Genomic DNA, 25867 nt, shown 5'->3' with positions numbered 1-25867 from the left:
GTGTGCTCTTGCCACCTTGTATGTTTTTTTCCTACTATTACCTGTAAGACACCATGCGATGTTGCACGCATGCAATTCATGATAACCCCTATTGCAATGTAGTGTGCAGTACTAATCCCTTGTACTAACTAGCTCTTAGGATATGACTTATATGAGTAATGATGTATATTTTGGTTGAGTGTATTTTGCTACATTTTATAGTGTATCTAACAGAAATTATTTAATCAGCCTGTGTTGTGCCTATAATCACATAAGCTATACAATCTCTATCTGTCATACTGGCTGCCATGTCATTCTGCCCACAAATGGCTTATTAAATGATTTACTCAGCAATAGGTGTTACCAATACTTACGCAGCAAATGCTAACCAAGACCTTCATCTCTTAGTGGGTTGCCATCCAGACTAGGCGCCATGGTATCTTGGAAAAAATCTATATTACCATGTTTTTAGCTAGTGAGAGGGGAGGAGGACTCTTTCTACACACCTGCAAGCTGTGCCGGTCCAAATATATTTTGCACTAATTCGCCAGAACCCCAATTAGCCAACAGAAGGGGTCTGTGATACCTGGCTTTTTCTCTTTTTCCGTAAAACAAATGGCTATTCCCACCTCTCTGGGAGCTGTGGATGTTTAACTGGGTGCACTCCCATACAAAGAGTGGACATGCTGAACAGCTAGCTGGAAAAAACACCATTGGTACCCCTGGAAGGTCCCCTTCAGACTCCATTTTATTTAACATTGGATGGTAAAGAAAGGGATGCTTACTTTTTGTGAGATGTGCTTCTTCTCACAACATTTGCCATGATGTCTTGTCAGCATAAGATTCAGGCTCCACTTTACTTCAAAAAGTAGATTTGTGCACGGCTGGTGTTGCTTTAATTTACACACAGTTACATTTTCCACTACCTTCAGATCCTAACTCATTGGCTTTATAGTTGACTATCCCCCTACTGCCTTGTGATTACATAGTTGTCTTCTACCTCATGGGTGTCATAATATTTGTGAAACCTGATATGTTGCAAGCAGCGTTATACACTTAATTAAAATATGGTTTTTAATGTGTCTTCCAGTCTGCTACTGCCATGAGTATTTGGCTCAGATACTTGCAATTATTAGGGATGTGGTGAATTTGCACAACTTATTTTTCCCCAAAGTTACGCAAAATTTCAGAAAAATAGTTGCTCAATTACACAATGTGCACCTCACATGACTTTTCTAGGTGATAGGTGATGGCTGTGGGTATACCCAGAACAGAAAAGTTACAAAATGTGCAGACAGACAGAGATTGGCTTAAGCAGAAATTGACTAGTTCATGGATAAAAGGCCTCCCTGCTAGACAACTTCTATTCAAACCAGCATCCAACAGGCGAATATAAGTATAAACTTGACATCATGTGAAATGGTGAGCATTTTGCACATTTTACATAATGTGACATTTATAAATTACTTCGGATTTCACCCAACTAATGAAGATTATGCAAGGGCCTAAATGTTACCTAACACTTCGATAGCTCACAGTTTACTAGGTAAAGTAGCACTTGATCTGAACCATTGTACTGACCTATGATGAGTCATACCTTTTGGAATGGGAAATAACTATGCAGATGCCAAATTACAGTGTGGAATTCTGCACATTATTCCCAGCTAGTTTTACCAGATTGTAAGTAGAAGCGGTGGCTTCTGAGTGGGTGGAGAAGTTTGGAAGGTTGGGGAGACAAAGGGAAGAACAGTTCTGGCGGGGGGGGGGGGGCAAGTGAATGCTTCCCTGTTACCAGAGAAAATGCTTGTCCAGGATTGGGGATGAGGATTGTATGCTGTTGCAGCCAAAGCTTCATTCAATTTTTCCAGCTGGAAATTTCAACCAGGAAAATAAGATCTGGTGTTCTTGTAGCCAGGAAAACTACGTGTGCGAAACCTGTCCCAGTCGTGATAAGGCAGATCTGATTTCCAAATGAGAATTGTGCTCTGTTAGACACATAATCAGTACCTTACAGGTTATCTTCATTACCCACTGTCATACTCTTTCTCATCATAGGCCGTACTAATGAGGTGGATTACACCTCAGAGAAAATAACTTGCATTTATAAACGCTAAAAATCTGTAGAAGATAGTGTTCTTGCTCACCAAATAAATTTGCTAAAAGAGAAGCTTGCCAATTATAGAAGCATTCCGGGCAAAGCAAAGCTCTAGGTGGAAAGATGTTTGGTAGGATGTAAAGACTATGACAAATAAGCTTGGACTAGAAGAATTGGAGATTACCATTAAGCAATCTAGGCTTTACATAAATACTGCTATTCCCTGTTGTTGGACCCGGCCTCGTAGAATGGCCCTCCGTGCCCCCGCACCCCCGAAACCTGGTACCTGCAGCCCAAGCACACGGCCCAGCCGAACCTCCCCACCAAGACACACGCACCGACCCGGACGTCCCCGTCCATGGCCTCTCTCCTTTCGGCCACCCCGGGCCCGCGTGCCCACTTCATGCACCAAGATGGCCGCCCGGCCCCGGCGCGACCCGGGCCTAGAGGCGCCACTCCGGCTGGAGGACATCACGCTTCCAGGGGTTGAGAGAGGGAGGAGCAGTTTCTATCGCACCTCTGAACTCCCCTGGGACGATGGGTTTCGATCGGCCCTCCGGCCTCCCTGAGGGCTGGCTCCGTGCCTGCTGGGTGTCTGGGACTCCTCCCGACCCGGCCCTGAAAGGATCAAAAGACTATAGCAGGAAATCCCGACAAGCGACCCCCAGGTGACAAGACCCCTGCCTGCACAGACTCCGGACATCAAAGAGGGGTCGACCTATAACAAGGGGTGCTCTGGGTCTGTCCGGCAGATTCGACGCTGGAACAACGAGAGCCTGCTGACGTGGTCGCGGCTCCTGGAACTTGGACCCACCTGAGCCCTGCTGAGTGACTCGCGGCTCCCTGAAGATCGTAAGACCTCCGAACTTGTACCTGAGCCCTGCTGAGTGACTCGCGGCTCCCTGAAGATCGTAAGACCTCCGAACTTGCACCTGAGCCCTGCTGAGTGACTCGCGGCTCCCTGAAGATCGTAAGACCTCCGAACTTGCACCTGAGCCCTGCTGAGTGACTCGCGGCTCCCTGAAGATCGTAAGACCTCCGACCTTGTACCTGAGCCCTGCTGAGTGACTCGCGGCTCCCTGAAGATCGTAAGACCTCCGAACCTGTACCTGAGCCCGCTGAGTGACTCGCGGCTCCAACCGACTCTCACGGTCCCGCCGGACCCCGACTACAACATCGTATCCCCCAGCTCGAGGATTGTGAGCTGTGCGCCGGATACGTCCCTGCTTGAACCTTTACCAGAGACTGTCCCGCTACCCCCTACCCCTTCCGAGACTCTTGAGCCCGTGCTCACCTTGTACATATTTGCAGTGATACCCTTCTTGATAAAGATTGTTTTCTCAGAATACCCGGTGTGGTCACTCTGTGTCGTGTGGTGCCAGAAGTACGATCCTAGATACGAGATTCCTCCCCCTGGGGAGTCTCCCGCCAGTGCCCGGCTACGATACCTTGAGGGTGGGTCTCAGTGTAGTCAGGACCTCTTCCAGGCTCCTCTGAGGTCGCCGTCTAACACCTGTCACATTCTTACTAATCAGGTATGCTAAAGTAGAGTTGTTCTGGCCTCAAACTATCTTGTACATGAACTAAGAGGTTTGAACCTGCTTTGGAACTGGGCCAAAGTAAGCAGCTCTGCTGCAACACCACATCCACTCTCCTGTAGCACTCTGAAAACCCATTGTGGTTCAAGGTTTCTGACTTGACTTCAGTCTAAGTAGTCTGTCAGCATTGTTTTTGTGGAACAACTGGGCCAGTGAATGTTACATTTTAAGACCGCAATTGATAAAGTATGCAGCAATCTGAAGATTAGACCTCCCTCTTTCTTCAAACGCCAAAATATTCATATACCATCCATAGTAAAGGAAGTGTTGCTGCTAACAAACAAATACCATAAATGAATTATAGTGGCCTGGCAAAGCAAGAAGTAAGTCAATATAACGAGGACACTGAGTTAGGGGTGACACTTAGACTTTTCCTTGCTTCCAAAATTATGTGAGATTGAAGGGCAGTGGCAGATCGCCTCCAACTCCTTACTTACCAGCTGCTTCATGGGTCAGGCTGAAGTATTCATCCACGTAGGTGTATGGAGTTATCCTCCAAGTAGCAGGAAGGCTACTACCTCAGACAGGAACTCCATGTAAACCTGTAGGGTGAGTTGGCTTGAAGCCAACAAGTTGGACCACATACTACTAATGACAACCAAGAGTAGCAAACAACATGGATCCCTTATGCTGAAATATTTTTAACACAGCCAAGAATCAACTGAGCAGTTATACTGTCAGATTTCTCTTTTATCGTTCTGGGGATCTTGATGGATCATATCAGAGTGTCTAGTTCAGCCACCAATCTTCAACATACTGAGACTTTCTATCTAGCAGGTCAGCAGTAATGTTTTACTTTTATGGTGAATTGGTATCGGAAGACAAGACAATTTCTACACTGAGCCTAGGAAGCTCCTCAAGAAGCTTACTTTGATTTAAGGTTACAGAGATTCAGTCACTCTTAATTCCATGGTTTGGTAGAAAAAAAGTGAACATAATTAATCTCCAAGACTCAAACATCTGCAGGAGGTTTATGCTTGATGTGCATGGCCAGATCATCAAGGAATCACTAACAACTCTAACATCAGTCTCAAACTATTGTTGCTATCCTTAATTAGTTCCCAGGTTGTACCTTCTGTACAGTTTCACAGTGCCTGCTTGCTGTTGCTGGAAAGGATGAAAAACATACATACCAGATTACAAAGATGGATTCAGTTAAAGTCTCAAACTAGAGGAGTATTCCATGTGAGGATTCATCTCCTCTAACTTCTGTGCAAATCATTTCGATTGCAGGAGAGCCCTTTTCAGACCTGCAAAGGTCTATCCAGATACCAGATTCCAATAAGGAGGTGTTGCTATTACGGTTTCTGTGAACAATGTAATACGTTCTGAGTGGGTTAAGGGCAAAACTTGTGCAGATTAATAATCTCCTATCTATTTAACTCTAAACATGTGCCCCTGGGTAGTGTGCTACTGGCCTCAAAATGCATCAACGCCTCATCAAGGGTAGTAAGCGTTATATCAATACAATTTACAATTACTTGACAAAATATGCCGCCATATTTCTGAATATGCAGATGTACAAAGTAAATTATGCTATTTTATTTCATACTTAATGGAGGGGCGTCCTGACTCATGAGAACCCAAAGACAACGTTGACAGGTTTGTACCCTGTCCAAGTAGGGAACTTTCCTTCTAGTCAGGGTAAGGGGGCTTACACTTGTAAAATAACCTTTGCTCACCCCCTTGGTACCTTGGCATGAGCAGACAAGCTTATATCAGAGGCAATGTGTAAAGCATTTGTACATAAAACACATAGTAACACAGTGAAAACACTACAAATGGACACCACACCAATTTAGAAAATTAAAATACCTTTATCCAAACCAAACAATGACAAGAATCCAGCACACATATATCAAGATATCACTTTTAGAATGAGTATTGCAAAAATAATGCTTGTAACAACATATAGGTCCAACTGGGGCTATTACGACATCGTGACAGGCACTAATCCCAAGTACGCCGCTGACTGCAAGGTGTACAGGCCGGCCACCTATTCACATTGATCCCAAAGTAACAGTACCTTGGAAATCAGAGTCAATGGATGGTGCACAGCATCACGGAGGTGAAGCGCCAATGGTCCAAGGCGAGGGCCGGCTCCTTACTGCCACAGGGAGGCGAGACATTGGGTCCATGAGGCATCGATTCCATTCAGCAGTCCGTGTCGATGAGTTCGGGAAGTCACCCACATCGGTTATTGGCTTCGCGATGATGAGATGCAGTCGCTGGCGACGTCAGGTGTCAGTGCGAGCGCTGGTGTCGGGAAGAACGATAACTTGCAGGTATCGGCGGTTGTCAGAGCTGCGGTGCAGTCAGGGCAGTGCGTTGTATACTTCACGAACAGGTGCCCACGGCCTCGGTGCATGTTGCAGCATTGCTGGCAGCATCGCTCCCCCAGGATCTGGAATTGGCACCCTTTGGCAACCAGGAGTCCAGCAGAGGAAGCCAGGTGTTGTTTAGCAAGTTGCAGGTAAAGTCTTTGTGTCCCTGAATCAAGCTCTACTTCAAGCCCTTAGAAAATCTTCTTAAATAGGAAACCACAGCAAGGCAAAAGTCCACCCTTTCCACTGCCCACAGACAGAAGCAGCAACTGCAGGCCAACCCAACAAAGCAACACTTGTTCCCATCGCTCCGTGTGCTGCACAGAGTCCACGCATTCGATCAGCATGTAATATGCACACATTTATGACCCAATGCCATGCGATGTGAGAAACTCTCACTGCCCTCATCTTCAACTACAAAGCCCTCAACTGAGCCCCAATAGGAATTGCCATCCCCAACCCAAATTCACCCAGGCACCTATGGGCGACTCAGTTCACAGTATGCACTAGACAAGAATTCTATGTTGCATGAAAAAACCTACAGAAAAATAACATCTGGCAAAACTAAATTACACTTGGGGAATGCAGCATGAAAAAAATGTGAAATGTAAACAGGGACTGCATTGCTAACATGGATTAATGTTGGTCTAGTGCCAAGGCTTAAAACTGGTTACCCAGTTGCACAGTCTACAGCGCTGGCCATAACACCACATCATGGGAAGGGGGAGTAAAGCAGGCAAAAGCCACATGAAAGATCGACTTGTTTTTGGATCAAGGTTCTAACAGAACTTCAAGCTGATTCAGAGCCAGATTTCAGGCTCAAGCCTGGCCCAAAATTTCAGAATCCTGAACCATCTCTAGTTTGTTTGATTGGAGAATCAGGTCTTCAGCTTCTTGCAGAATTCAAGAAGAGAAGAAAGAAGGAGGCTCCGATGTGGAATGGGAGGTCGTTCCGCGCTTTGGGAGTGATGTAATAGAACGCACATCATCCTGGTTCTGTGTATGCATGAAATGTATGCAGATTGGAGTCCTGTGGAACAGTGGTGTCTAGTCTGTCTGGTGGAAGGAGATGCAACTATTCAGATACGTGGTGTCTAAGTTGGCTAGTGCCTTCGGTGAGTGTGTGAGGTGTTTAAAATGAGTGTGTTTGTGTATCAGGAGTCAGTGGAGCTCCCTGAGGTGTGGTGTGATGTGAGCACTATGTGGGATGCTGTGGATGAGTAAGACTGCTGAGTTCTGAATGGATTGTAGTCTTCTTGTGGGTTGCTTGGTGATCTCAGAGTAGAGGCTGTTCTGGTAGTCTAACTTGCTAGTGACCATTTTTCTAGTGTTGCTTAGAAGCCATTTTGAAAATACTCCTCAGCATTTCCAGTGTGTGGTGATGGTGCTGACTTGTGCATTTATGTCCAGTATGCTGTTGATGATTTTGAGGTTCCTGGTATAGGTGCTGGGTGTGGTTGTGGGTCCGAACTTGGCTGGTGACCAGTTGGAGTCCTATGGCGAGGTGTTCTTTATGAAAATCACTAGTTCTATTGTATCAGTGTTTAGCTTGAGGCAGTTGACTCTCATCCATTTAGCAACTTTGGTCATGCATGCGGTGAACTTGACTCTTCCGTTGGGTCTCTTGTCGGAGAGGGAGAGAATGAGTTGTGTGTATTCGGCCAGTGGCAGTTGGTGACATTTAAAAGTAGCATTTTGTAAACGTTGGTTATGGTTTTTATGTAGGGAGCAAAGAGAGCAAGCTTAATGGACAAACATGAAGTTTGGGTGAACCTCCTCCCAAGAATAAAAAAAAAACAATTGGCAAATGGTGCAAACAAATTTAGTGAGAATGCAAAGTTTCTAAAGCAGTGGAAACATATAGTCTTAAAATATTAAACAAATTGAAAATGTCCCCGTATCTTACTGCACTAACATGCTCAACAGTGCCTGTAATGTGAAAATTGTACAGCGCTACAACTTCAGGCCAAGCGACTTGCACTACATGCAGCATTGACTTGAAAGAAAATAAATGATGCTCTAACCAGGTTTCAGGAAGCACCCACACCTGCTGGCTGCAATCAGTCATATGGAAATATGTGCAGACAGGTTTGAAAGTGGGATGAAAAAAGTGGGGGCTCGCTAAAAAGGGAAATGTAAAATACATTTTCGTTACCCATAGTTTGTCACTCGACCATCATTTTGGTTTCTTTCTGAGGTGTTTCTGTATCCTTGTATATGCTAGTCCCTAAAACAATCCCTTGCCATCCAAAAATCCATACAAATGCAAAACCCTAATAAAATCATATTATCACCCAAAAACCATACCCAACCTAAACCCTAAAAATTCCTTATCACACAAAAACCCATACCCACCCTAAACCAAATAATTTCCCTTGCCCCACAAAAACCCACACCCACCCAAAACCTTAAAAATTCCATTGCCACCAGAAAACCCATACCCACCGTTAATCATACAAAATCCCTTGCCACCAAAAATCCCACACCCACCTTAAATGATAGAAATCCCTTGCTACCCATAAAAACCCATACCCACCCTAAACCCTGAAAAAAAAACCTTACCACCCAAAAACCTACACCCACCCTAAACCCTAAAAATTCACTTGCCACCCAAAAATCATACCCATCCTAAACCCTAAAAAAGCTCTTACCACCCAAAAACCTATTCCCACCCTAAACCTTAAAAAATCAATTTCCACCCAAATACCCATACCCGCCCAAAAACCTATACCCACCCTAAAAAATACCTTGCCACTCTAAAATCCATACCCACCCTGAACCCTAAAATTTCCCTTGCTACCCAAAAACCCATACCCACCCGAAACCCTAAAAATGTCCTTGCCACCCAAAAACCCATAGCCACCCTAAACCCTAAAAAAGCTCTTATCACCTCAAAACCTATAATCAACCTACACCCTAAAAAATACCCCTCCACCCAAAAACCTATACCCACGCTAAACCATAAAAAAGCCCATATCGCTTAAAAAAAACATACCCACACGAAAACCTAAAAAATCCCTTGCCAACCAATAACTCATACCCACCATAAATCCTGAAAATTCCCTTGCCACCCAAAAATCCATACCCACCGTAAACCCTAAAAAAAACTCCTATCACCTACAAACCTATATTCACACTAAACCCGAAAAAATACCTTAGCACCAAACACCCATACCCACGCTAAACTCTAGAAATTCCCTTGCCACCCTAAAATTTCCCTTGCCACCCAAAAACCATACCCACCCTAAACCCTAGAATTTCCCTTGCCACCCAAAAACCCATATGCACCCTAAACCCTAAAAAGCCCATATCACCTAAAACCCATACCCACCCTAAGACCTAAAAAATCCCTTACCAACCAATTTTCGATACCCACCATAAATCCTGAAAATTCCCTTGCCACCCAAAAATCCATACCCACTGTAAACCCTAAAAATTCTTGTGCCTCCCAAAAAGCCATACCCACCCTAAACCCTAAAAAACTCCTATCACCTACAAACCTATATTCACACTAAACCCGAAAAAATACCTCAACACCAAACACCCATACTAACCCTAAACTCTAGAAATTCCCTTGCCACCCAAAAAGACATGCCCACCCAAAACCCTAACACAAACCTCACAACCCAAAAACTCATAACCCCCCTAAATCCTAAAAATTCCTTATTACCGGAAAACCCATTCCCAACCCAAACCATAAAATGTACCTTGCCCCCAAAAACCCATACCCACTCTAAACCTTAAAAATTCTCTTGCCACCCAACAACCCATGCCCGCCCTAAACTCTAAAATTTCCCTTGCCACCCAAAAACCATACCCACCCTAAACCCTAGAATTTCCCTTGCCACCCATACGCACCCTAAACGCTAAAAAGCCCATATCACCTAAAAATCCATACCCACCCTAAAACCTAAAAAATCCCTTACTGCCCAAAAACTCATATCCACCCTAAACCATAAAAATCCAATTGCCGCCCAAAAAAATCATACCCACCCTAAAATATCCCTTACCATTCAAAAATCCGTATTCACCTTAAACCCTAAAAAATCCCTTGCTGCTCAAAAACTCATACCGACCCTAAAAAAATCCTTGCCACCCAAAAACCCACACAAACACTAAACCCTACAGATTCATTGCCACCCAAAAACCCATATCCACTCTAAACCCTGAGAGTTCCCCTGCCACCCAAAACCTATGCCCACCCTAAACCTTACAAAATCCCTTACCACTCAAATTCACATGCACAACTTCTTTTTCTTATAACATGCTATACTCTTTATAAGATCATCGTATGAGCAGTACTTCTTTTAGTTAAAAATCTTTCAGAGTAGAGAGTAGTAGAGAGTGAGTAGTAGAGAGTAGTTGAGAGCGAGTAGTAGAGAGTGAGTGGTAAAGAGTAATAGAGAGTAGTAGAGTGAGTAGTAGAGAGTGAGTAGTCGAGAGTAGTAGAAAGTGAGTAGTAGAGAGAGAGTAGTAGAGAGTAGTAGAGAGTGAGTAGTAGAGTAGTAGAGTGAGTGGTAGAGAGTAGTAGAGTGAGTGGTAGAGAGTGAGTAGTAGAGTAGTAGAGTATTAGAGAGTGAGTAGTAGAGAGTAATAGAGAGTAGTAGAGAGTGAATAGTAGAGAGTAGTAGAGAGTGAGTAGTAGAGAGTAGTAGAGAGTGAGTAGCTCTGCTGACCTGGTTCTCTGGCTCTAAAGCAGCTTTGCTGACCTTGTTGTCTCCCTCTAAAGCAGCTCTGCTGACCTGGTTCTCTGGCTCTAGAACAGCTCTGCTGACCTAGTTCTTAGGCTACAGAGCAGCTCTGCTGATCTGCTTCTCTGACTCTACAACAGCTCTGCTGACCTGGTTCTCTCCCTCTGGAGCAGCTCTGCTGACCTGGTTCTCTCCCTCTAAAGCAGCTCTACTGACCTGGTTTTTCTGGCTCTACAGCGGCTCTGCTGACCGGTTCTCTCCCTCTGGAGCAGCTCTGCTGACCTGGTTCTCTCCCTCTAAAGCAGCTCTACTGACCTGGTTTCTCTGGCTCTACAGCGGCTCTGCTGACCTGGTTCTCTGGCTCTAGAGCAGCTCTGCTGACCTGGTTCTTAGGCTCTAGAGCAGCTCTGCTGACCTGGTTCTCTGGCTCTAAAGCAGCTCTGCTGACCTGGTTCTATGGCTCTAAAGCAGCTCTGCTGGCTTGGTTCTCTGGAAATTCACTGAAAAAACCATAGGTTTCAGAGACGTTATAGATAGAAATTAGCATTTAAAAAACCTTAGAAATTCACAGAAAAAAACATAGGCTTCAGGGGTGTTAGTTTGCTGGCCATTTCACTCGTACAAAACCATAGAAATTCCTCCATTATAGTTAGTTCTGCTAACTATAACTTGCGCGCCCACAATGCACTGCTGATGATGTCACATACTGAATCATTCATGACCTGGTCAGTGACATCACTGATGACATCACTGATAACATCTCAAATGACATCACTGATGACATCATCCAGTGAATGTAGTTTAGTTTGAAATTTAAATATGCATTATATATATATACCAATCTGTATTAACATAGCAGAACTAACTATAACGGATGAATTTCTATGGTTTTGTACGAGTGAAATGGCCAGCTAACTATAACAATCGTGGTTGGTTGTCATCAGATTGTATGGTTTTATTACCGTTTTCTATATCATAATCTCTTCCTTTACTTTCTTTGTCTTAAAGAAGGGATGAGGAGCTGTATGTCCACCTTTAATAATGAAAAGAGAACAACACAACTGAATGACAGCTATGAGTAAGAACTATATAGATTTGGTGTAAAAGATAACTACGGGCCAAGCTGTCATTGCGAGACAATGGGTCTAATCTGACTGAGTCTAATCACTCACCATCACTGGATAAAATCAAAAACTGACCAATGTATCAAAAAAATGAAATGTCTTAAAGATATGATCAGAATGAAAATTTAAAGAACAAATTAATTGAAATATTTGTTCAATTGTATAGAAGCGCACCAAATGAGAAACAATTAATATGCTGTAATGCTGTATAAAATCAATCTGCATATTCTGTGGTGAGAGATGCTATACCAGAGTTTAAGGGCACTAAGCCCAGTACTTGCATGATGACACTTAGTCTCTAATTACATTCCACATACGATCTGATGTTCAAAATGCCCAACATTGGTCATGGGATTCATGGCCATGAATCAAACGCGCAGTTGTCCTTACTAAATGACAAGCGTTATTTGGAAGTAATTATGAATAACCTTTGCAAATTAGCATCCTATCCACAGAATATGCTATAAATCAACACAGCTGTTTGTCAAATAAAGTTTGTTGACACTGACAAGAGATACACTACCATACCCAGAATGCATCAGAACAGTATCAATATGCACCAGCATATAAGGTAGAAATTGAAGTAGGACCAATGTAACATATTGCCGTGATCAGGAACTACGGTTCGAAACGCGTAGTAAGAAAGAACACGATTTGAAATAAAATAACATCACTGCCAAGAGGAGTGCCGTGCCTTTATTTTTTGAGAAACTATATGAGAGAGAGAGAGAGAGAGAGAGAATCAATGAATGAATTTCTCTCATAAAATAAAACGATAAAACCATAATTTCTGTAAATGTCTAGATTAGGTGTTATTTCTAATTAGTAAAAACTCGTCTACGCAGATCTGGGTGATTAATAGCTGCTTGTGAAGCAGTTTCTAGTCCAGCCTCAAGGTGGCATCGGTTACTAAAGTTTGGTTTTAAAACGTAGCCTGTTGGTGGAGTACCAAGAAAGGACACTCCATCTGTGTGAAGGAAAGTTGACATTCTCCTTAAGTGGAAATGCGCATTATGTATTAATATCTGAAATTATTTTTTTTGCTGTTCATGCACTTCTAAAAGAAAGCTTTAATCAAGATATGTTCCTGGTTGATGTTACGATTTAAGGCTCAGTTATGATGTATGGTATGGCATCTTTATCACCGGATTTTATTTGTTGTATGCATTTCTAGACTCAAATATTACAGTGTGTTTCCACCTTCATGTTCTTGTATTCTGTTGGCTGGCTCTGTTCATACTTCACTATTATGAAATGCTTATAATAAAGTCTTGCAGTTATCTCCTGTTTTCTGAAGTTTGGTGTAAGGGACAAAAACTATGTAGGTCTGCAGGCGCTGAAAATTAGAATGTTCTTCACATTTTGCTGAAATATTGTGGACCGCAGACTCTAAAGACAAGCACATGCTTGACAAGGAAGACTGTCAGGGAGTCATTTACATCAACACCAGTACGTCCAGTGACCCTGATGACGTCAACTACTTTCAGCTCGTTTTTGGCCCTCCTTTCCTTGCTACAGTAACAAAAGTCTTAATTCCTACAAAAATCGTTTGAATAAATTCTCATGGGATCCAGACCTGCAATAGACATGAAACAGTCATTCGGCAAATTGATGATGTTTTGCTCCTTGGTAATGGCGATTTATACCTTCTGGGTCTACTGGCTGTGTCGGCAGCTTTTAATAGAGCCGGCAACTGGATTCTTGTGCGCAAATTGTAAGCGATTATGGTGATACAAGACGAGATCTAAAGGGGCTTGTATCCAACCTCACAAACCACTTACAGCAGATCAGGATAGCCTGCTTGTTCTCAAACCTGGTTTTTGTTCTTCAGAGAGGCCGTCAAGGCTCCATTCTACCACACAAACTCCACAACCTATATCGCAAGTCCTCTGGTGTCGTGGTAGAGGATTACGGCATTTTTTTATCAGAAGCATGCAGTTGGTACTTGGCGGTGGATATTTCTCACTTAGCTAGTTCTGAACATCTAATCCTGTTGACCTCTTAAAATTGTCACTTAAAATGCAATCGTAGCAGAATTTGAATTTTTTTCGTATCATCCTTCCTCCCCGGTTCGAAGTGACTTGTATCTACGAACATCTTGGAACGCTGAACCGACCACTATGCATAGCGCAATATCTCCCGGTTGTATTCTTCCTAATCTCCTTTAAATTTCCAGTTGCCTGGGCAAATCCATCTGTGACGTTAAACACTCAGTTCCTGAGCAGTACAGGGTTCTCTCTAGATTATGGCAACACTGTTCTTTCTGGAATTCCAGCATCCACCTTTCTTCCATCAAAGTTACTCTTCACGAAGGGACCTGTCCCATCACCCAAATACGCAGTCCTCAGAAGTTGATTTTTTTAATGAGCAGGTGTCCATTCAGATTAACTTTTCTTGGGGGCTTGACCTGACCGGCAGTGGTGGCGGCTGTGCTCCTGCCTTCTGAAAGACCCTGGAGCCGTGTATCCTGAAGCCCACCATGAGATACCGGCAGCGCCAGAGGAAGTGGCAAACATTGAAGAAATGGCCGGAGCCATGCCGAGGGCTATTTGTTGCCCCACAAAGCAAAATTGCCTTTTTTTTTGTACAGAGTTTTATCTGAAAGAAACACGTTAGTTAGATTCCTCACCTTAGAATATCCCCAGGCGTCAGACTGGATCCGGAAGATTTTTCGTCAGCAATACCCCTTGCGCGTCGCTAGGCGTCGTCTGCGGCTCCGCGTCCGTCGTCGGCGTCGTGCGCCGGGATGACGTCGTCGGAGTACTTAGACGCCGCCCTCGCGCGCTGACGTCAGTTCTTCTTTTTTCCGCGCCAGTAAGCGCAGATCCGGGAGAGCTACCCCTTTAGTCAATTTTTGACTAACTTTTTTGATCCTTTTTGATCGTGTCTCGACACCGGTGCCGGTAGTATGCCTGGGTTTAAAGCCTGTACGGACTGTAACCGATTGATGTCGGTTACGGACCATCACCGCCGGTGTCTTTACTGCTTGGTCCTCGATCACGACGCGGAGTCGTGTTCGGACTGCAAGGCCCTGACCTCGAAGGCTAGACGGGAGCGGTCCCGTAAGCTTCTCGAGATTCGCCACTCGGCAGCCGACGTCACCATCGGTCGTCGGGATCCAAGTCTTCGGGTAAGTCGAAGCATTCCAAGAAGTCCAAGAGGCGACATCGCTCTTCGGACTCCGCTCGCGCGACTCGGTCGAGGGTCAGGGTGGTTCCACCCCCGCGGCTCCGGCGGAGCCGTAGGCGCCGCGCACGTCCCCATACCCTCCGGTCCCTGGGACTGACGCGACGCCGGCGGAAGTCAGTGCCTTCCTCTCGGCCATGAGGAAGCTGGCTCCGCCGTCGGCGCCCGCTGGTGCGCCTTCGGGCCCCGCGGACCCGACTGGGCTGCCTTGCCTGCCGGTGGCTCCGGCCCCGGCGCCGTTGACGGCTCCGGCCTCGACGCCGCAAGCGCCCGAGGGACCCGTTCTCGAGTCCCCGTCGACGCCGGTCAACCTTGTCACGCCTCCTCCGCCGGCGTTGACTCCGGTTCCATCCCCGACGCCGACGTCGACTCCGCTCGACGTCGTGCCCCAGTTCAGTCCCGCTCCGGGCCCGGCGCCGGTCCGGCGTCGATGGACGCCGCGTTTGGCGCCGCTAGAGACATATTTTGTCTACCGCCCGGCTCCGTTACTTTCTCCTCTACACCTGGAGTCGGATGATGGGGACTACTGGGAGGGATCCGAGGATCCTATGGCCGCTCAGGCCCAACTGTCCCAGGACTGGGCAGATGAACTGGGGGAGGCCAGTGGTCTGGATACCTCGCCAGACACTGGATTCATCTCTCCTCCGACTGTGGCTTCGGAGGAGGGTGCTGCTTTCTCCATGGTGCTGCGCAAGGCGGCCGCAGCCCTTGGGCTCGAGCTACCTGCCGTGGCGGTGAGGACGAACGTCCTCACTGAGGTGCTTCAGTCTGCAGCAAGCTCCACTGAGCCTCTGCTGCCATTCAATGAGGCCCTCACTGACGTTCTACAGGGCACCTGGTCCAAGCCCTCCACAGTTCCTCCTGTGGACAGGAACGTCGCCAGGCGCCACCGCCCTGCTCCGGGCGACCCCAGTTTTCTGTCACAACACCCTACCCCTGAGAGCCTGGTTATCCAGGCCTCCACCTCCCAATCCTCTTTCCCGACCGCCCCGCCGGACCGGGATTCCAAGAGACTGGAGCAGTTTGGCAAGAAACTGTTCTCTTCCCTTAGTTTGGGCCTGCGGTCTTTGAACACCGCTTGTCTCTTGGACCGTTATTCCCACTCTCTGTGGGATGCGGTGGAGGACGCGCTGCCCCTGTGTCCGGAGGAGGTCCGGACACGACTTACCCAGGCTCTGGCCGATGGGAGGGATGCCGCGCGACATGCTATAAGATGTGGGCTTGACACCACGGACTCGCTGGGTAGGGCGATTTCTACCTCAGTGGCGCTTAGACGTCACGCCTGGCTGCGGTCCACGTCATTTTCGGGTGATGTCCAGAGCTCTCTCATGGACATGCCCTTTGATGGCACTCGCCTTTTTGGCGAGAAAGCGGACAGTGCGCTGAATCGCTTTAAGGACTCCCGGGCTACGGCCAAGTCCTTGGGCCTCTCGGCCCCGAGGTCGCACACTTCCGCCTTTCGCCCCTTTCGTGGCCAAGGAAGGGGTGCCTCCTCACGTACGCCTAGCCACCAGCCGCAGAATCAACCTGCGCGCGGTCGCGGACGTGGTTTCCGCCGAGGCGGTTCTGGAGGACGACGAGGTCAGTCCACATCCACCCCGGCAGCATCCGCCTCAAAACCTTCCTAGTCCGAGCTTTCAGGCCCATTCCACGCCAGTGGGCGGCAGAGTTCGCCATCACCTGCTCCACTGGCGGTCCATCACATCGGACAGGTGGGTGCTGCAAATCGTCCGAAGGGGCTACTCCCTCCCCTTCGAGACGACCCCTCCAGCCATGCCACCGCAGCACCACCGTATCTCGGGGGATCATTTGAATCTTCTCCACGAGGAAGTTTCGGCCCTCTTGGCCAAGGGGGCCGTCGAGCGCGTTCCGAGCCCAGAAGTAGGTCGTGGTTGTTATTCCCGCTACTTTCTGGTTCCCAAGAAGGGCAAAGGGGGCCTACGCCCTATCTTGGACCTCCGGAACGTCAATGCCTTCCTCCGGAAGGAAAGGTTCAAGATGTTGACCTTGGCTCAGGTTCTAGCTGCCCTAGACCCCGGAGACTGAATGGTAGCGTTGGACTTGCAGGACGCATATTTCCACATCCCCGTCCTGCCGGCCCACCGGCGTTACCTGCGGTTCACGGTGGGCCCAGAGCACTTTCAGTTTACCGTGCTCCCCTTCGGTCTCACCAGTGCCCCTCGGGTGTTCACGAAAGTGATGGCGGTGGTCGCAGCTCATCTGCGCAGATCAGGGGTTCCAGTCTTCCCCTATCTCGACGACTGGTTGTTGAAGGCGGGCTCGCCCCAGGCAGTCGTCTCCCACCTCCAGACTACGGCGGATCTCCTGCATTTGCTGGGGTTTTCCATCAACGTGCCGAAGTCACACCTGAGTCCCTCTCAGAAGCTCCTCTTCATCGGAGCGGTTCTAGATTCGGCGCAGTTCCGGGTCTATCCACCGGAACAGCGGGTCCGGGATATTCAGGCCCTGATTCCCATCTTTCGGCCTCTATCCTGGGTTTTGGTCAGGCTAGTGTTGCGGCTTCTGGGGCTGATGGCCTCCTGCATCCTACTAGTGCATCACGCCAGGCGGCGCATGCGGGCTCTGCAGTGGGACCTGAAGTTTCAGTGGGCCCAGCATCACGGCAACCTGTCCGACCATGTCTTGATCTCGGAGGGCACTGCACAGCAGTTGCAGTGGTGGCTCACGGACCGCGATTGGGTCATGGGCAGAAGCCTCTCCCTTCCCCAACCGGAGCATGTCGTAGTGACGGATGCGTCCCTCCTGGGATGGGGTGGCCATATGGGAGAGGCGGAGATCAGAGGCCTCTGGTCTCCGGCGGAGTCTCGTCTCCACATCAACCTGTTGGAGTTGAGAGCGATCCGGCTTGCACTGAAAGCCTTCCTTCCCTCTGTCAGGGGCAGTGTCGTGCAGGTGTTCACGGACAACACCACTGCCATGTGGTATTGCAACAAACAGGGCGGGGTGGGGTCGTGGACCCTTTGTCAGGAGGCTCTGCGCCTCTGGACGTGGCTGGAACACCAGGGCGTCACCCTAGTGGTTCAACATCTGGCGGGCTCTCTGAACGCCAGAGCAGACGAACTCAGCCGCCGGTGCATGATGGATCACGAATGGCGTCTGAACTCCGAAGTGGCGCAAGGTCTCTTTCAGCAGTGGGGAGAGCCTTGGTTAGATCTATTCGCCACCGAAGAGAACGCGCAATGTCAGCAGTTCTGCGCGTTGGAATTTCCAAGGCGGCACTCGCTCGGCGACGCTTTTCGTCACGAGTGGAGTTGCGGTCTGTTGTACGCCTTTCCGCCTATACCACTTCTGCCCAGAGTGCTGAAGAAGATGAGGCGCGACCGGGCCCAAGTCATCTTGGTGGCTCAGGACTGGGCACGAAGGTACTGGTATCCCGAGCTACTCAGTATGTTGACCGATCCTCCGATACGTCTGCCCCTTCGGGAGGATCTTCTGTCGCAGCAGCAGGGGACGGTCCTCCACCCGAACCTGTCCAGCCTCCACCTCCATGCGTGGAGATTGAGCGGCGGCAGTTGATGCCATTTGACTTGCCTCCTGAAGTCTGTGATATCATTCTGGCAGCCAGGCGTCCCTCCACAAAGACGGTATACGCCTGCCGGTGGAACAAATTTGTGGCATGGTGCACAGCAAAGGCTGTGGATCCCCTTTCCGTCCCTCTTTCTGAGGTTCTCCTCTTTCTTCTTTCTTTGGCCCGGCAGGGCTCTGCCCTGGGCACCCTGAAAGGTTATCTTGCTGCCATCTCTGCTTTCTTGCGGCTTCCTGATCAGCCTTCTCTTTTCAAGTCCCCTGTAGTTACACGCTTTCTAAAGGGCATTACTCACACATTCCCTCCTGTTCCGTTTGTAATGCCTCAGTGGGACTTGAATCTTGTCTTGACATTCCTGATGTGCGCTCCCTTCGAGCCTCTTCACAATTGTCCCCTTCGTCTTCTGACTCTTAAGACTGCTTTTCTGGTAGCCATCACCTCGGCTAGACGGGTGAGTGAGCTCCAGGCTTTATCTTCAAAGCCTCCTTTTCTGTCTGTTCATCCGGACAAGGTTGTCCTTCGGCCTCGTCCCTCCTTTCTTCCGAAAGTGGTGACTCCATTTCATCTTGGGCAGTCTGTCACCTTGCCCACCTTCTTTCCGCCTCCGCATCCTTCCAAAGAGGAAGAGAGGCTCCACCGTCTGGACCCAAAACGTGCGCTCTCCTTTTATTTGGACCGCACAAAGCAGTTCCGGGTGGACGACCAACTTTTCGTTGGATACGTGGGTGCTAAGAAGGGGAAAGCTGTGCACAAACGGACCATCTCTCGGTGGGTCGTTTTGTGCATCAAAATTTGTTATTCCTTGGCAAAAAAGGACCCTCCTGCTGGGCTGCGCGCCCATTCTACTCGGGCCACTGCGGCTACTACTGCTTTGGGACGGGGTGTCCCTTTGCAGGACATCTGTCAGGCGGCAACGTGGGCTTCGCTACACACGTTTGCCAGGCATTATTGCCTTGACAGCCAAGTCCGGAGGGATGGCTTCTTTGGCCGTTCTGTCCTCCAGGAGATGGTATTGCTTGGGTATCTATTCTAAGGTGAGAAATCTAACTAACGTGTTTCTTTCAGATGAACAAGTTACTTACCTTCGGTAACGATGTATCTGTAGGAAACATTAGTTAGTTAGATTCCTCACCGACCCACCCATCCTCCCCGTTCTGCGAACTGACATCTAGGGTTAAGGTTATCCTTTTCAGGCCCCTAGATTTTATTTTTGGCACCAGTGTCGGTCTTTGCATGGCTCTGCGTTCCTGGCGCGGAAGGCTATGTACAAGAACTGACGTCAGCGCGCGAGAGCGGCGTCTAAGTACTCCGACGACGTCATCCCAACGCACGACGCCGACGACGGACGCGGAGCCGCAGACGACGCCTAGCGACGCGCAAGGGGTATTGCTGACGAAAAATCTTCCGGATCCAGTCTGACGCCTGGGGATATTCTAAGGTGAGGAATCTAACTAACTAATGTTTCTTACAGATACATCGTTACCGAAGGTAAGTAACTTGTTCATATAGCGCGAACTTGACCCGGATCGGGTATTCGAGCCCTTTACATAGCACCGGTTGCATTACATGAGGACACATTCATTTTTAGGCAAGGGGAGATTAAGTGATTTGCCCAGAATCACAGGATGTTCAGCTATCATTGCCGAGACTCTAACCCAGTTCCCCAGATTCGAGGGCGACAGCCCTAGCCTTTAGGCCAACTCTCCCCATGGATAGAGGTCCGGACGTGGCGACCCGGAACTCGCACAAGATGTCGCCGGACTGTGGACCCGAGGGAGTCGCCGCCTCAGCGACAGTAGTGGCCGTTTGAGACTCTGCAGTCATGGGGGAAGGCACCATGGAGCCCGTGGACCCTTTTGGACAGATTAACTTGTCTTATTCTCAAAATTGTATGCTCTGACTTCTTTCATTACCTAGGTATGAAACTGAAGATTTCAGGGTGGTCTCTAACTTCGTAGGTTTGACGCACTTTTTCTGGTGATCTCGTTTTTTCTACATTTTTTTGATTGAAAAAGACTCTTCAGCAGAAGCGTGTGAAATGCTAAATCATTCTTTTTCACGAAAGGCACCCAAAGTTGAAACTTAATTTTCCCCCTTTAAGTCGCCATAGTCTGTCCCTTTCCGCCTTAAAAAAGAGTTGAAAAACTTGGGCTCTCCTCTTCATATGACCTCATTTACTCAAGAGGGAAGACTCCTACCCAGACCTCAGTGTGCCATAACAGGTTCAATAGTATGTGTTCTAGATAGAAACCTGTAAACATTGTCTAAAATTCTATTTGTAAATTTCCTGATACATTCTAGTTGTGACGTCTCTACTACTGTATAATTATAAAGTGACACTTAAGTTAAATTACAACTAAGCTGTAATGTCACATTGTCTCTGGCCACACCCAACAGACAGTATAAAAATCAAGTCACAAAAAATAATTAAAAATGCAGTTTAGTAATGAAATTGATGAGTAGGTATTCAGATCTTTCTTAATAACTGCTTTGTCCCAAATGCATCATCTTTAGCTGGTATGGAGGAAGACTTTTATGGCATGCACCTATTTATTTCAGTGCCGGAATACTTACAGGAAATTGGGAATCTAGGCATGTTATAAGCATTCTGTACTACAGCAGCTTTTGGATGTGGCATTTTAAACTATTTAAAAGTATTACGCAAAGACTTACAAGGTTCACTATGGTATTTTTATTTTTCTAGGACATATTCCACCATATTTCTTTTATACTTGCAACAATAGTGTCGTTCATAAAACAGGCAATAAGATGTAGGTTTCAAATCAGGGTTGTGGAGGAATGATTGTTTCACTCTGTCTTAAAAGGAAAAAAATGCTCCTACTTTTGAGTATAAGAATATCAAAGCCGGCCTCGGAATTCCATGACTTAATACAGGAATTTTTCGGTTACTTGCAGTATCTGCATACTGTACGGTAGGCAGTACCTTATTTCCGGTTTGTAGGTTGGTAAGACTTAGTGTGGATATACTTGTTTTATAGGGTGACTGGACTTGTTAGGCTCCTTAACAGGAGGAATTGTCTTAATTGTTTGGAATACAGTACACTCCTATCTGTACAGACTTTTAGTTTGACACTAACAACAAAAAGGTACTCCCTGTGACTTCTTTTAGGTCTGGGAGAAGGGGGGGGGGGACACAATATGTAACTAAAGAAACTCCCACACGACCTGGATTGCTTCTATGTGGGCCTACTAGGGTTCCAGGGGCTAACCAGAACTAACTAGATCATCGACATGTACATTTTCTATATGTCGTTTATTTATAAAAACATATTAGCATGCTTATACAAAAATGATTTCTTTTTTCATATTTCATTTGATGATACAAAATTACATGATTAAAAACATGTTATGAAATTTTATATGTACCAAGGATACTATCATGTAATGTCTTCACCTAGTGACATATATAATAATACAAATATGTCAGATTATCAAAGAAACAATTAACAAAAAGACAATTAAAAGAAATGTGTCTGTTAATACAGACAAAGACCTACCCCCCTATATACTCAACCACACTTGACCATTCTCACATCGTGCACACTGAACAGCTGGCATGCTCTTATCTCATATAAAACCTTCCAAATAAACCACATACACTGCTGGTATGAATGGTGACAATATGACTAGAAACCTTCCGTTGTAGTGTTGTGGGTTGAGAAAGGTACAACCAGATCAACGCACGTTTCGGTGGGATTTTTTTATTTGTATCCACCTTCATCAGGACCACATCTTTATTTGTTTTGAGGTGAGTGGGGGGTTATCAAGCATAATACTAGCCATGTGGAATGTAAATGTATGCATCCACCACACAGTCGAGAAGTCCGTCTCAGTATTTCCTTATAGATACGTCTGGTAAGTGCCTCTGGATTCCAGTTTTGTAATGGTGGAAAAATACTCCAATATGTATTCCTTCAAAGTGGCATATACTGTAATCCCCAAAACTTCTGACTTCAAAATGTTAAATGATAGAGGCTGTTCTAGAGTGGAGACCTGTTCACAGATGATGCCGTAATACAACTATGTCACAACTGCTGCCGGGTGCTTGAGGAACGATATGACACGAAAGGCTCCTTAACAGCAGGAATTGTCTTAATTGTTTGACATACAATATACACTCCTATCTGTACATACTTTTAGTTTGGTAATCTACAGAACTGCACCCCATGTGGCGTCCATATTACTGCACTAATTCATATTGTCCAGTTCCCGCTGTATACTGCTCTGCCATCTGGCCTCGTACGCACTATATAAAACTTTTGAAATAAATAAAATGAAATGAATCCTGTTGTGAGGACTGACTGTATTGTCCCTAGGATGGAAGGTGTAACTGGATGCATCATTTCTATTGCTTCCCTGTCTAGTTGGCGATGGGGAAGATGATGGAGCAGGGTCCTGTGCTGATCATCACCTTCCAGGCCCAGGTCGTGATGGTGATTAGGAATCAGAAAGGCGAAGTGGTGGAAGGGGATCCGGTAAGTGACTCTCTCGTGTCATTGATGAACTGTGCCTCGTGAAAACAGCTGAAATGAATCCTGGAGCTTGCTTGGCATTAGGAGCATTATCGACACTTTTTAAATTAATAGTAGGAAATTTCATTTGTGTAATGAAATCATTCAGTGCTCAATGAATGTATCTGTCATTTTGTTTACTAATGAAGTGAACAGTCTTCTGAATGTTGCTTTTCTCCACTTTGGATTCTAAGTCACAATAATCAACTATACCTTGAGGAGTCGTTCCGGACCTATATCTTCCCTCTCTTTTGGGAAGTCGTCTTATGGTTTCATAGTGGTCAGGGGTGCAGTGGTATCGCCTGTTCAGTGTGTGTGTGCGCACGCTTTTGGAGTAGCGTATGGACCCCTGTTCTGTGTGTTGCTGGGGGGATGCCATCCATTCTGATTTGCAGTGTCGCCTATTCCATGAGGTATGCATTGTTTCCACTGAGGCTGACGCCTCTTCTGCTAACAGAAGCGTGCAGTTGCCTGTTCCTTGGAAAGTGACATCACAATATTAGTAAAGGTTCTGTGGGTTAAGAACTGTCATCCAGGGGAAGAACAAAAGTTACTTACCTGTAAACTGTGGTTCTCCAGTATTGGTGTCTTTCATAGATTCACATGCTTGAATATTCCCCGTCGTCGAAGTGGGAGTCCCACGGTACATAACATAGCAATGTATTAATAACATAAGCCTAATATGCATAAAAGAAAGTAAAACCATAGAGTTTTTATGGCTAGACAACTTGTCACATATATAACAAATTACTGTCATTATGTTTTAGTCCAAAATCCAGCCAATCGGGCGTCCGCACCCTCTCCCCAGAGGCTCAGGCCCTCAGATTTTCATAGCACAAGAGTGACATAATAGTCAAATAAACGATGGGAGCCTCTGAGGGGAGGTGGGTGGGTCACATGTGAATCTATGAAAGACACCAATACTGGAGAACCACAGTTTACAGGTAAGTAACTTTTGTTCTTCTCCAGTATTGGGGTGTCTTTCATAGATTCACATGCTTGAATAAGAGTAGTGAGCAGTGATATCAGAATAATACAAGGTACATAAGAATCAAAGCAATAGCAATACCCAGTTCAAAAGACTATAGGCATATAAATATATGTTCGAGGCATATGAGCTGCAGATTACACACTGTGCATAGATCGCCATCTGGTGTTGGGCCCGGATATTGCAGTTGTTTTTCTCTTGGAAAGTCTTTGGAAGTCACGAGGTATGTGACTCCTTTGGATCGTATTGCGCATGTGCTTCGGCTCCATCCTCAGATTGTTTTTTTCCGCCATCGGGCTCGGATGTGTTCTTCGCGCTCCGGTATTGTTCTCGATCGCTATCTCCCCACTCGACGCGACTCATCAAAAAACTTCGATTGCAGGCGTCGACGCAGGCCTTCGGGCCTACCTCAGCTCCGGTCCTGGCTCATGGAAAGGACTCCATTTAAGAAGTGTCCTCGATGTGGATCCAAATTTCCCAACACCGATCTCCATGAGGTGTGCAACCTCTGCCTCTCTCTAGGACACGAGGCTCGAGACTGTCCGGCGTGCAAATCCTTCCGGTCCAAAAAGACTATTCGAGACCGAAGAGCCAGGAGAACCATGGCACACGCGTCGACTGCAATCCCCGACGACATCTTCGGAGAAGGCGTCGATGTTCCCGAAGAACAGCACACCAAAGAGGGCCTCGTCAGTGCCTCCGAAGCCGATGACTCAGATGTCGAGGACATCACTCCGGCACAGAGAGGCGTGAGTACTACTATCGATCCCCACCCCCCACCCTCGACGGCATCGAAAAAGGCTTCAGTCACGCCTTCGCCCTCGGGCCTAGCCACGACCAAAGACACTGCTTCCCATACCGCGCTTTCGGGCCCGGTTAAGAAGCCCATCAAGCCTTCTGGCAGCTCGGCCTCGAGCCAGCCTGCCGTCTGTGCCGAAAAACACTCCGCACCGAAAAAGAAAATGGCTTCCTCCGTGCCGAGTTCCACACCGAAACATTCGGCGCTGAAGACACCCACTAGCCCCTCGGTATCGACGCCATCTTCGGAACCGAGCAGAAAAGCCAAAGCCATCGACACCACCACCTCGAAGTCGAAAGCCATCTCGGAACCGAGGAAACAACCGGACATGTCTAAACCACACAGTTCAAAACAACGAACTGATGATTCCAAGACTAAAAAACCACCGGCTCCGACCCCTTCGGCCCCGACGGATCGACCGCTCACAGAGGAACTGTTTCGGCCCGAACTCTTACTAAAGACCCTAAAACTGGACATTTGATGATCAGCATCAAAAAGAGGTCGCTGGACAAGCCTTCCCCGGCTCCACCTCCAAAGAAAAAAGACTGTGATACCTCCCCTCTAAGACTACCCTCACCCCCTCCTCCACCTCCTCCGCCTCCCCTACCTCATCATTCCCCCACACCCTCTCCAGATGAGGATGATGATGATGTCTATGAAGACATAGGGGAGGGACCCCATGACCAACCCACAGGGGACCCCACTCCTACAGGCTCCCCAGACCCGTGGGACGATTACAACATTCCAGACATTCCTAACGTCACTGCAGGATGACATCTACCCTTTAAGACCGCCGACCCCCCCGAAGACACTATGGGGTTTAACCAGCTGCTACATAGGGCTGCACACTACCACGGAGTTGATCACCATACAGACCCCGTGGAGGAGGACTTCCTCCTAAACACTTTTGATACCACTCACAGGGCTACCTCCATTCTGCCCATGCTTAAAGGTGTTATCAAACACGCGCCAGAGTTCTTTAAAGACCCGGTCAGAGCCAGGGT

The 25867-nt window shown here is 47.1% G+C and overlaps 1 protein-coding gene across 1 annotated transcript in view; it reads left to right on the top strand.

The window, feature by feature from the left end:
* TIMM44 (translocase of inner mitochondrial membrane 44) overlaps nt 1-25867 on the top strand; it is a 122363-nt gene that overhangs the window by 76412 nt on the left and 20084 nt on the right. The window contains exon 12 of the mRNA XM_085639907.1: nt 22930-23040. Within this exon, the coding sequence (XP_085496033.1) occupies nt 22930-23040 (111 nt within the window). The remainder of the gene's footprint in view (nt 1-22929; nt 23041-25867) is intronic.

This window comes from Triturus cristatus, chromosome 12 (assembly GCF_964204655.1).
Source record: "Triturus cristatus chromosome 12, aTriCri1.1, whole genome shotgun sequence".
Classification (NCBI taxonomy): Eukaryota; Metazoa; Chordata; class Amphibia; order Caudata; family Salamandridae; genus Triturus; species Triturus cristatus.
The sequence above is the reverse complement of the archived record's forward strand: the minus strand, read 5'-3'. Positions and strand labels throughout refer to the sequence as shown.